Source organism: Calidris pugnax, unplaced genomic scaffold (assembly GCF_001431845.1).
Source record: "Calidris pugnax isolate Ruff unplaced genomic scaffold, ASM143184v1 scaffold5, whole genome shotgun sequence".
Taxonomy (NCBI): Eukaryota; Metazoa; Chordata; class Aves; order Charadriiformes; family Scolopacidae; genus Calidris; species Calidris pugnax.
The window spans coordinates 1,099,521-1,113,145 of record NW_015090814.1 but is presented as its reverse complement, the minus strand read 5'-3'; the positions used below and the strand labels follow the sequence as shown (position 1 = coordinate 1,113,145).

The 13,625-nt window shown below is 38.7% G+C and overlaps 1 protein-coding gene across 1 annotated transcript in view; it reads right to left on the bottom strand.

Moving 5' to 3' along the window:
* Positions 1–458: 458 nt before the first annotated feature.
* The window catches only part of NKAIN3 (Na+/K+ transporting ATPase interacting 3), a 199,536-nt gene continuing 186,369 nt past the window's right edge, over positions 459–13,625 (bottom strand). Inside the window, exons 7-8 of the mRNA XM_014939593.1 lie at positions 5,136–5,219; positions 459–1,467 (exon numbers count right to left, since the gene is read on the bottom strand). Of these exons, the coding sequence (XP_014795079.1) occupies positions 1,454–1,467; positions 5,136–5,219 (98 nt within the window). The 3' untranslated portion in view covers positions 459–1,453. The remainder of the gene's footprint in view (positions 1,468–5,135; positions 5,220–13,625) is intronic.

Here is a 13,625-nt window from a genome sequence, read left to right as displayed (position 1 = left end):
GCATCCCCTTGAGGTTTGTATTGATAAATAACACAATCTTTAGAATCAAGACAAGCCGCTTCCTAGCTCTCATCTGCTCAGGCTTGAAAATACATGATTGAAGAGAAGACTGCAAATTTAGGATCTAGATGTTCTTGGACCAGAAATTACAAGTTTAGGATATTTATGAAGGAACTTCGTGGACCTCTGTTGAGTTTCTGGTGGAGAGGTAGAGATACATCTATCAGAAGTAACATCCTTCCTGACAGTGCCACTAAGGAAACCACAAAATGAGAAATCGTAAAACCAGAAACAGCCCCCAAACCTTGATGAATTTTCCACTGAATGCTGAGGCACAGAGGCTCTGCCGAGAGATGGAACTCTCTGGGGGGTATAACTGTGCACAGCATTTTATATAGTAATTAAGAAGAAAGAAACAGAGTGTTCTGGTAAAAAGACTAGCAGTTCCCCAGAGAAAATAGCTTTGTGTATCACTTTATGCTAGTGGTGACAGAATAGAAAACAAAATACCACAGTTACATACATGTTCTTTGTCTAGAAGTATTTACAAATAACTTTACAAATTTTTACACGCATTTTTCAGGTTTGCTTGTTTACTTTTTAAATTAAGAGCAAAACTAGTCCCCAGAGGCTTCTAAGGCTTCAGTTGGTGCCTTGTACTGTACATTCATGTTTGGCTTCTTCCTGGGAGGGGGGAGGAAAAGAGTTTAAAAATGTGCAAATCACAAACATCTGCAGAGCCCTAGATGTACAGGGTCCTAGAGACCGACATCCATAGAGGGGTCATCCCACTTCTCTTCAAATCAGAGACGGATACTGGTGGTGGCCAAAAGAGTTTAGGAAAGGAGAAGGAGCCATATATGAATTGCAATAATTAGATGAGTACATTAGTGCTGGAACATCTGGGTGAGGAGAGTCATAGATCAATTCCTACTGCACACAGCAGTTCAAACAATGCAAGGAGTGGACATTGTGAATTCTAAATACAGCACCGAAATGATCTCTTGCACACTGTGAGGGTTTGACTCCCGCTGCATATTTTGGAGTCAAAATTACTTTTTACTGACACAATCTTGACCAGGCACAGTATGATTCTATCAGTCAAAAAATACTGACTTTTTTTAAGAAAGACGCACCCCTCTCCTAGTTTTCACAGGTTATTTTGTTTTCATGCCGTAACACTAAATGTCATAAAAATATTGAAATTAAAAAAGAAAAAATTTACAATTTACAAGTGTCCATAGAAGCAAATTATTCAAAAAATTCAAGATCATCTACAAAGATCTACGAAATAACGACGCTGATAATGACACTGAGCCTGTGGGAAGAACAATCCACGCGCCGTGAGAAACGGATGGCGGGTTTCTTCCAGAAAGATGAATCACAAGGTTGGTCTTTTCTTCTAAAATCTCTTTCTTCAGCTACAGCAGCAGAAGTCTTGAGTCCATGTTCATTACTTACTTCGACCTAAAAAGCAGAATATATGAATCACTTGTGAATTAAAACCTAGTCTGTTTATCTTCTAATTTCTGAGATGTGAATTCATACCAGCTGACAGGTTTGTAACTAATGAACTAAATAATGAATTAAATAAGGATAAAGCACCTCTGATCACTAATATCCTTGGCTGTAAGACCCACATTTAAGGTCATGAATGAATGGCTGGGTAGAAAGGAGAAGCTTTGTATCATGCACATCACAGAGGCAAAAAACATTTGGGGAAAAATCCCTCAAGTGGAGAAACCCATCTGAAGCTCACATAATAATAGATTCTTTTCAGCATATTATATTTTAACAGTGTAAGATGTATTTTCATCAGGTGATAAAATTCAGACATGACGTGCATTTGAGCTGGACTGACGATTTATAGTCCTCACCACAACCACCCACCTGCTGAATCTGTGTATTCTCACATTACTCCCTGTAAACCACATTCACTTGTGTAATTTTGAGAACTCTATGATGGTCTTTCGGAGCAATTTTACAGCGGGTAGAGTCTCAAGAGAAGATACAAACAGGACAGGGCCACACAGACCCATCACAGAGAGGTGACCTCTCTCCTGGCAATGTTTCTCAGACACTGGATCAGTCCCACGAGCAGCAATACGCAATGTCCCTGGAGATGCTCAGGACATCCCTACTTGGAATCAGGGATTCAGTGTCTGTCCAGACACAGTTGCCCAAAGCTCTAGTAACACAGGATCAGACACAGTCATCTGAACAGGAATAAGGCACATGTAAACCAATAATAATAATAATAATAATAATAATAATAACAATAATAATAATAACAATAATAATAATAAATAATCATCCCTAATACAAGTCAAAACACAATTTTTTTCACTTTTTCTTCTAATCCCCATGCTTGTCTCTTCTGTGTAGTGGTCCATGAAGCAATTCTAATTACTACCTGGCTGTTGATATTGTGCTTGAAACAGAAGAAAACACATTTTTCTTTCTAGTCCATGTGCTTTAGTGCCACTGAAGATTTTTTTTCCCTCTGTTGTCTCCTGCCTTACACACATCTAAATTGAAACTATGTTCAGGGCAGAGATCCTGCTTCTCCTTGTCCCGTAGCCTAATGGAGTTATAGGCAGAATGAAGAGTAAACAGACAAGTTACGATCATTCATATTTGCATTAAAAAATGTTCCCCATGAGAACGAGCTCAAATTTAACCTCTTCTCGGGGGTGAAAAGGAAAACTAATCTTAGACTTGTTAATCATTACTAATTATAGCAGCACTAAGCAGACATTGCACTGAATGTGAGTACTCAACAAGACGAGACTGTTTTCTGCATAGTTTTGATGAGGCCACAGAACCTTTTATTTTCAATAGGCTCTGTTTACTTAATTTATGAATGAAGTAAGGGAAACAGAGTGGGTCAGAAAAAGGAAAATATAGCCAAGCTTTCACCTATAAACAGCATCACGCTAATTTTTTCCCATGAGTTAAGTGGTAAGGATGGCAAAAGATCTGTAATCTTTGCTAAGGCTTTGAAAGTATTTAACAACCATTATTCATGTTCAATCGTAAGAGAACAAAAATGAAGTTTTTCACAGCCTGGATACCAGAAGTCATATTTATTAAGGATATTTACTATGGATTCTCAGACTATATATATCTGATACAGGTAGCAATTAATAAAAGAAGTCAAGAAATCTGATGTGCTGCAGAGAGCTAAGCATCTGCAAATTTCTGGCACAACCCACTGACCGTTCAAATTGTTTCCAGCAATTTAGCTTTTAATTGAGACTTTGATCACTGGTAGGACTTTTCCCCCCTGCTTAGGTAAAGATCCTCTCTGTATCTTTCAGTGCATAAAACCAAAACGCCAATAAAGAAGAAAACGCTGTATAATTTGTCTTCCAGTTTTATATTTCTAGCTGCAATAAAGAGGCCAGAAAGTGTCCTCACAGCTCTGCAAGAATACTTATACGTGGGAAATGGGAAGATGCCATTCATTCTCTGGTGTTGCAAGCTCACTAACAACCCCAAAATCTTTGGCCAAAATCTGCTGTCAAAGAACAAATTCTCAGATTCTTTGACTTTTTTACTGCAAAACAAATGAACAGATTTTGCAGGAACACATGCTTTTTCGAAAATGTATTTTTCTCCTCTCCTTTAGTTATAGTAAGTTTGCTAAGAAAGTAGTGAATATTTATTCACCTAATACTTCAAAATTAACCTCAATGTGGGTTTAGAGATTAAAATATTTTATGGAGAGGTATAAATGTTGTAGCTGTGGCTTTCTTCCTCCTGGGTACCAATTTCACTTTTTCAGTCTCTAGCTACTTATTCAGAATGGTCAAACTCCCATTTTATTCTCATCTTTCCCACAGAAAATGCATCAAAATTGGCATTTAATGAAATATTACTGAAAATGCAGATTCCAGTGTAGAGGGTGTACTTAATGCCACGTCAAACTGTTCAGTGTTTCATTTTGTTGTCTTAACATGCTGTTTCTTCCTGTTCTAACACACACCATCATACTGAGACAGGGCTTTTCTCCTCTTTACGCCTTCATAATCCTACAATATTCACTCACTCAATTTGACCGAAATTTTGCCTGTCTTTACTTCTACAAACTAAAAGGTCGGTTTGAATAAAATGTGTTTAAAAAAACATGCAAAAACTAATAAATCCACAAACAAAGTTCAGGTGTCAAGTGCCCCGCACAAAACATTTGATTAGCAAGTGTCCACTTTAAATTAAAACTCCCAGCACTTGCATATGTGTGTACACCAGGAAAAACCTTCAAACCCATTTTAATTCTGTTAACTGGTAAGTAAAATACACTAAGTCATTAAATCAGTTTCAGTCAATTAGCTGCACATGGATTTCATGTTACATTTAAGATGCATGAGAGGCCCAAAGGTAAATTTAATGACATAAAGCATCAGGGCAACAACTTACAAGCATCTAAGAAGATTTTCCCAATGAATATCTTCTGTTTTACCACTAATCCTTTGAAATATCATCTATTTGAAGTTATCTGAGCTTCTGCCAAAATATATGTATTAGCAATGCCTCCCCATACCTTAATTTATTCCAAATGAAATGAATGGATATGCATCCAAAATTATTCATTAGGTAGCAGAGTAGGAAGAGTTTATGAAAACATGTGATCTTCATGGTGGGAGCAAATAAGTGATGGCAGAGGGATAATGAACTTCCAGTGAAACTCTACAGATAGGCAGATTTTAAGCTGACGAGCAGCTTTTCAGCAAACATTTTTTTTTCTCCCAGTAGCTAGACAAACGGAAAAGCTTCTGCTTTTCCATAAACGGGTTAATCTCATTACGGTTTATGCAGCAGCCATAAACCAGCTCTTTTCTTGCTAAAAAGTCAGCGGGGAAGCAATTCCATCCTTCACTGAGAGCCTCTCCTTGGGCTAAGCCAAGGCACGACAGGGCAGACACAGCGATATCTACTAATCCTTGCTTTAGCAGATATGTCATCAATGACAAAGTGTCCTTACGCGCCTGTTTTATGTGGATTAATTTTTAATTAAGTTCTAATTAGAATAGAATTAAATTATTAGTAACCTGATGCCAAAAATTATTTCAGGAGAAGGTTAGCTTTCAGTCCAGTTAGAAGGATTAACGTGGTCCGGAGGACCAGAACCTTACCTACAGGCTTTACAGGCTTTAACTCAACATGTTCCTGGGGGGGCTGTCGGTAGGAGTATGTGTCAAGTCCGCCTATGAAATCAACTGAAAATACAACAGTTCCAGAAATGAACAAATGGAAATGAAAATATGTCAACTGAAAAAAAAAAACAACAATATGGACAAATTAATGGAAATGAAAATATGTCAACTGAAAAAAATAATATGGACAAATTATGTTAAAAAAAAAGAAAAAAAAAGAAAAAGAAAGTAGTAAGTGCATGCACAGGTTTGTGTCCTAGATATAAATAAGTAGGTAAAAATGCTGTGGAAGCCACTTATGGAAGGCCCTGTGTTCTGTCTTTCTTGGGGTCCACTTAGCCTTGTGCCTGGCCAGATGGGCTACCAGTGGGTTGACCAGAGACACACACTCCCACCAGTGTGCAAGCACAGGGAGCACTGGTGGATCTGCAGAGTACATGAACGGAAACCACTGCGGGGTGATGTACCTGCTTCTCTTCAGGGCAATCTCAGCATCTATTTCATAATTCCCTTCCGACTCCTTTTTTACAAATGCTGGCAGTGGAAACAGTGTGGCTTGTGACCCAAATTTCACCTAAACTTTTAGAAATCTAGCAGGAATGCGACACGCCAAGCCAAGACAAAGGCGTGTCCCCTGAACTGAGAATCAACAGGTGAGAACTTAATTTTTAAAAAACAGCAGCATCTTCTCTGGGTGAAATTGTTGGGGGCAGGAAACCTTGTCAGCATCCTTCTACTTTCTTTCAAGATGTCTGTGTCAGCAATAACGTGGGGTTATCTGCCCTTGAGAAGTTCTTCGTTCCTTCTGTGGTGATAATGATTTTAAAGTAAGACATTTGAGTCTGTCACTTGTATCTTGTTATTTTTGGTTATTTGTTATTATTTTAAGCAGCTTCGAGAAACCACACGTCCAAGCTATTATTTCTTTTCAGAAGGGCTTTTTGCAGACTTGAGCAGAGCTGACAAATTCTCAGCACATTCTTTGGTCACATGAAAGCAACTCCTTTCGTTTGTTTATATATAGGTATGTATCAAAAGTCCTAAGCAGAATATAGGTCCTTACTGTTTTAATCATTATATGAGCACCTAATAAGAAACAGCCTCCTCCCAAGCAATATATGCCCTAGGTAAAGGAAGAAAGAGTGTGCACCTGGGATAAGGGGATGGGGAGATGAGGCTCAGAGATTGAAGGACTGATGAGATACCCTCTGAAATCTGTGGAAATGCTCCTGCTGATTGTAGTTGCCTCTCCTCTGGAGTGCGGAAAAAGGGTGGCTTAGCTGAAAACTGGATGTGATGTACTTCAATCATACAGCATCACCTCAGCCTCCAGAATTTTTCCTTAAAATTGTCTGAGCAGGACATAATGCTGAAGAGCCAGCCCAGCCCTAGCCTGTCTGCACCTCCTCTTTACAACATATTTCTTCCATGTTGCAGCTCTCCTTCGGAATGCTGTCACCAAGTAAAATATCTTACATCAAAACTGACTTAAGCACTAATGGGACCGAACCCTTACAAAGAGACATATTTGCATATTTTAGTAAATACTGATTTTTCAAATATCTAGATGTCTAATGTAAGACATAGCCACTGATTCATTTTTTTTTTTAAATCCCTGTGTTCATAGTGATACAATTTGTTTTTGTGGTTATATACTTTAGTTTTCCTTACTCTCTGAAAGGGTTCATTCTTTTTACCGTGGACATGTGATAAAAGGAGTTAGAAAGTATGTTTTTTGAGATAATGCAACACTTCAGAACCACACACCATTCCTCTTAGCAATCACAAGCACCATCTGCAACTGCCGGCGGTGAGAGAATTTAAAGTGACTAGATCTCCTACCAACAATCTTCTGGAGAAAGAAATTAAGTCAGCATGTATTAATGATTGACAACATAGACATGTCTTTGTCTGACAAAGAAAATATTCTTAATAGCACCATCCAACAAGTTTTGAGATGAGCTGCTCAAAACTGTTTGGCTGAGACTTTCTCCTTTGCAGCCCAAGACCTGTTGTACAGTTATTAAAATTGAAGTTTGACTTAAAATTCATGTGAAGCTAATTCTCAAGGCAAGAAGCTGCTCTATCACACAAGACAATGGAATCTGCCATTTTTCATCATGCAGTCTATTTTGCGGCTGATAGCTCTTTAATAGGAAGATTCATCAGTTATTTGAATTATAAGTTACTTTTAATTTTAAAAATTCAGTCTGATTTTACTTGATATTTTCACCACTTGTGTCTAGTACACTCCCAGGACTAAGACCTCAAATGATCATTAAATATAGACATTTGAATTTCTATTTTTGTTCAGTATGAAGATATTACTGTGTACATTTCACTTCAAACAGACATCTTAGCCAGTTTTGATTAAATACTTTAAAACTTTACATTGACTAAACTTTTAGGATGCATACATCACTCTTGGCCAAAAGAGAACAGCAGAAACATCTGTATAGGTTTCCCAAGGGGAAAAATTAGTTTAAAGATGATATCAGATAATTTATTTTTTTTTTTAAGTTTTTTTTTTTTTCTGGCATTGTTCATGGATTATGGGTAATTTCTGCAACAGTTCCATAGTACCACAATAGTTAACTTCAGAGAATTGCACATGCTTGGAACAAGGTTCAATGGAAAAAATAATTTTCTATACAGTTCCATAATTCTATGCATTAAAATAAAAAAAAAAAACCCAACAAAAACCAAAAAACCCCCCCCCCCCAAAAAAACCCACAACTTGTTAGCAGTAGGGATATTCAGTCACTGAAGAAGGAGCCCCCCCACAGAGTCCAGTCATTAACTACAGTCACGCAGAGAGAAACTTAAAATCCTAGGGAGAGGATTTTTTAGCACCCCACAGATAATAGCGGGCTACAGCAGAAGCCCGTTATTTTATCTGCAGCTGGCTGCAAAACATGATCCACATTCCCAGGGAATTGCTCTCTCCTTGTGTCACCTCAGTTTTGTGGCCCTGCCGGATGCTTAATGGCCAGTGGGAAATGTTCCTTTCGAGTTCACTACCTGCTGGGCTTGGAAGTGCAAATCTGTGCTGGCTCTCCACCGCGGGCAGCCCATTAAAATGATGTTCATTCATTCACGGGCCATATCAGAGGAGCAGTTGTCATAATCTGCCCGAGTGAGAAAAGTGCAATAACGCTGCTGGCTGAAGAAAGTGTATCCACTGTCATCAGTAATTTTGAAGGTTATTCTTTTGGAGACAGATGACATTTCGGTTTGCCTTACTGCTATTAATCCAGCGCCTTCGCCCATATGCCAGTTAAAATTTGCTTTCCTTTGAAGTTAGCACAGAAGAATCAGAGCTCTGGGACAAAAAAAAATAAAATAATCCTTTCTCCTTTCCTACCCTCTCATCTGGAATTTGGCTTCTCTGGCAATATCCCACTGGCCCGCTGGCAGGCCCTGTGCAAACAGTGGCCAGAGCTTGTCAGCCCATTGGTATATTACTAATTTCTCCTTTCAAAGTTGGCAAATTCTAAGCGCCTCTGGAGGGGCAGGGTATGAACAGAGGAGAGACAGGCAGACAGTAGGTTTCTTAGTAAATCCTGCAGCCTTTGGCCTGGAATACCTTAGATCCTATTGATGCTTGCCTCCCCTTTTTATAAATGAGAATAAGCCACAAAACTGACGGCCTGCATGGCTGGCACCTCCAGCTGTCCCCTTTCCAAGAGAGGGGCAGGCTAGCAGCTGCTCAAACGTGTGTTTTTATGTACAGAAGATTTTATTAACCTGTGGGGTTCCAAAGGCTACCTTGCATTGAATTATTTTCCTTGTGCTTCGATTTTTTTTTTTTTTGAATGGCAATATAAAGATGCGATTACAGTCATTAAGAAAAGGTATGTAACTGGGGAGGGTGTAACCAGGTCACGTAAGTGACAAGTAGCAAGAAAAGGAGCCAAAGTCAACAAGAAAGAGGAAGCAAAAATGGGGGGTTGACGATCAGTCAGTGCTAGAGGTATAAAGTCCAAACTTTGGAATTTCCAATGTTGTCACTTGTAGCTGATATAAACTTTCCAGAAAAGCATGGATTTTTTTCTAGGCTCTCTTTTTCAGTTGCCTTCCATTCTCAAGAGCCACACTGTTCTTACACCCTCCACCGACCCAGCTATTTGTCTGGACCTGATAACCCTCCATTTTTCCCTCCTTGTACCAAGTCTCAGCACCTAAGCCTCGAGTCACACAGCAGAAGGATCACACATTCCTTTGCAGGATCCCAGGAATGGGTTCTCTTTTCTGTAGAGGATTAAATGAGGGAAAATGTGTGCAAGACAATTAAGAAAGGGAGAAGAAGAGACATCAGTAATTGTACGTGGCACTGTGATAGCTGGTCTGTCTCTATAAAGGACTAGCAGACAGTAATCAGGTTAAAACAGGATAAAATGGTAGAAAATTACTAAGCGGCAACCTTTTACATAAACATTTATTATTGGAAGCTGGAAGAGGACTGTTCCAGGGTTCCACAGTAATTAATAAGATTTTACACCATATTTTCTTCTTAGTCTTCACCTAGTGAAATAGATTCTCATTTTAAAAGCTGCCCTACATCGTAAAATGTGAGTACCACATCCCTGCAGGGCTGCACTGAAAGAAGCATCCTCTCACAAGTCGCCTTAGAAAGGCCACTGGTACAGAAATTATAACTATGATCTTTGCTACTGAACTCCCTCCTCATTTTATTGGTGTTGTGACATCCAAGATATCAATATCAGATACTCAGAGATTTTTTTTATTTTCCAAGGATATGACTGTCCAGTAAGATGAAGAAGTATGAGGAAGAGTACGGTCATCACACATAAGGTCTGTAGGAAAAATACTTATCAAAAATTTATTATCACTAATTTTGCATCAAAAAGAATATACTTAAGCTGCAAACATGTAAGAATTCTTTCCTTGTGACGTTGTGCTGTCTGCGAACCTCCAGGCAAAGAGTAAATTGCTGAGGAATATTTGGTTTAAAATGTTATGTTGTACTCTCTCTAAATTGAATCATAGAATCATAAAATCACAGGATGGTTTGGGTTGGAAGGGACCTTAAAGATCATTGAGTTCCAACCCCCCTGCCCTGGGCAGGGACACCTCCCACCAGACCAGGTTGCTCCAAGCCCCATCCAGCCTGGCCTTGAACCCCTCCAGAGATGGGGCAGCCACAGCTTCTCTGGGCAACCTGTTCCAGTGTCTCACCCCAAAATGTAATATGACTCCAGTCTCAGCTTTGAAAATAGAGCTAAGAATGTAGAGCAATACAAAATTGGAGCTTACAATGGCCAGCGGTCTTCTCATATGTGATGGAGAGAAAAAGGAAATATCATGTGCGTCAGCAAACATGATGGCTAGGAAAATGGTTTTCTCTTTGTTAGAAAGTTATTCTCATTTCATATTAGGAGAAAGATGAATGTGCAAAAGGGGAACAGAGTCTGCAACAGGATTAATTTTCATTTTGAAACCGCCAGTGAATCAATCTGTTAATGATAAAGAAATATAATGCAATACCGACCTCATCAATAAAATATCCTCTCCCTGAAGAAAGATGAAGTAAAAAGTCCACTTTTATGAAAACCTTGTAAGTCTCAAATTTCTGTCCTCCAAAATAACACATTGTCATGATTAAGGAGGAAAAGAAAATGAGTAGAAATCAATGCCAGGGAATAAGAGTCATCATATAAATGGTGATAGTCACATGGCATTGCTTGGTTTTGCTGCACCTACTCTGTAATACTGAGAAAAACACAGATGTACTGAGATTAAATTTCTGCTAACAAAACCAACTGTATATTTACTGATTCAAGGCAAAAGAATGTCAAATGAAGTTTAAAGTGACCCAGCTATGACCCAGATCACAGAGCACTGGTAAGAGAAAGACTTGTTATTGTGTAGATCTAATAAAGCATATCAGCAACACAGACTAAATACAATAAATATAATGTAGACTTTTCAAAAAAATAGTTTTTTTAGGAAGTGGTAGTATATTTTACTTGACCAACTGGCCCAGCTGGAAAACCCTATCAACTGTATCACCCAATGACACCTCTTGCTATGAATCTTGCTTCTTTTATACCCTGAAATCATTAGAACTATTGAAAAAGTACAACTAAAAAACCTGAAAAGTGCAACATACAGACAACAAGTCCAGGTTTACAAATAGAAGGAATAGAAAGGTTATTTTCTGAAGGGTTGAAGGTGTGATGACATCAGAGACACAGCAAAGAGAATTAAAGAGTATGTTACAGTAAAAAGTCAACAGGATAAAGAAATGGGCTTAGCAAAAAACTCCTTACATTATTTTTAGTATTTTAATATCTTCTCCTTTCTCTTGTTCTTTGACTGCAGTTCTCCTAACCAATCCTTGTGATTCTCTATTTGCACTGGTCTTTCTCTTGCTTGGATTTTATCAGTAATCAACACTGTTATCCCTTCCTTTTACAAACAAAATTGACAACTTTTCTTGGTAGAACAGGCTGGTTGCCTTTAGATTTATGAGATTTAGAGCTGAGATTTTCAAAGGTGGGTAGTGGATAGTTAATTCTTATTTGAGATGTTTGATTTTGTCACATTTTGAGTAAGTATATATTACCAAATAAGATGATTGTCCAAAATTACCTGACTGTCACCTGAAATTTATGGCTTGGTTCAATGTATTTTACTGGCTTGTGCTGGTGAGCCATCTCTTTTTTAATTTACACAACAGCTGCTTTGCAAAGTACTTGTTTGAGTAGTCTCTAGGGCTATAATGCATGATTACATACACTGGGGTGCATTATACATATAATGGGACCCATATTGTATGCTTTTTATCATGGATACTCCCTTAAAACAAAAAATGAGCAGCTTTGGCTTTTTTAGTGCTGTATTTCAAAGCTTAGAGTTGTTAGAAAGGAGAATTCCGTGGCAGCCTCTCAGCTCTGCTGGTCTGCATGGATCTGTTTTCATTTTGGAGGTTATTATCTGAAGGGAAAAAGTGAGGACATTTCTTTCTTGTAAAATGAAACCCCTCTGTCAGTCTCTGAGATGAGACACGGGCATAAAGGAGAAGGCATTGAGAACTCTGGCCACCTATTTCATCCACGAGCCTGTTGAGTGTGTCAAACACGATGAGATACATATAAGGGGAAGCTGTGGGAACATTTATCTCAATTGTAACTGTTCAGCTCACTGAACCCCCAGATTCCTTACCAGCATATAACCCAGATAATTTATGGCCTGGTGCAGAGCCTGATTAATGCTGTGCTCTCCTTAGCTCAGCGTGCCGCCTCATCACACGGACCCACCGCTCGCTCCAGGCTTATGTGTCCCACACCAAAGGCAGCAGTTGTTACAAGACAGAGCTTTTAGGCATGATAGAGGGGAGATTTAGATAGATACTAGAAATAAATTCTTCGCTGTGAGGGTGATGAGACACTGGAAGAGGTTGCCCAGAGAAGCTGTGGCTGCCCCATCCCTGGAGGGGTTCAAGGCCAGGCTGGATGGGGCTTGGAGCAACCTGGTCTGGTGGGAGGTGTCCCTGCCCAGGGCAGGGGGGTTGGGACTTGATGATCTTTAAGGTCCCTTCCAACTCTAACCAAGCTATGATTATACGTGCTAACTGGGAAATTATCACTCAAGCAACAATAACAATGAAATGCTATTACTTAATCTGAGGCCTAGAAATCAGGATAACCTGCCTGCGTGAAAGTTAAGACTTGGGGGAAGATGACATTTGCACAGAAGAGTGGGAGTCTGAAAAGTTCCTTTTTCAAGCTCCACAAATTAGAACAGACACAAAGCTGTTGCCATTTAGAAATGAAGAAGTAAGAAGATTGGGAGTGGGAGTGGAAAATTGTACAGAGGTTTCATTTTAATGGAGAAGCCGGGCGAAAAGCAGGGACAGGAATGGGCACCACTTAGGCCTGTGTGTGATGTCAAGTGGAAAGCTCAGGAGAGGGATGCTGGATGCTGGAGTAAGATTGATTTAACAATAGATGCAATTTAAGTGAAAAGGCTAAGGTGCTGGCAGCTGGGGGTTGGGATAGCATCCATTTAAAAGCAGATTTAATTTAAACAGAAAGGCCAAGGAGGTGGAAGGTGGAGACTAAAACAAAATCAATATTAAATTAGCTAAGTAGAAGCTTGAATCAAATCAGTTAGTTAAAAAAAGGGCATACTGAGTATTTGAGAGGAGGGAAGCAATGCATGGACCTAAGAAATGTCAAGGACCTCTCAATAAACAATATATTCCCTCTACCCGAATAATTTTTCCATTTTAATAAGAATATTATTTTTTACAGTAGCAAGCCAAAAAACTTAATGGAAGGTATGATCCTCATTTTAAGGAAAATGATATATTATATTCCTATTTGAAGTTAATTGTCTTTTATGTATATATATGTGTGTATATATATGGGATATGGCATATAATAGTCAGAATCAATAGTGGAAATGTTTAACATGAATTATAATTGCAAAATATATAAATAT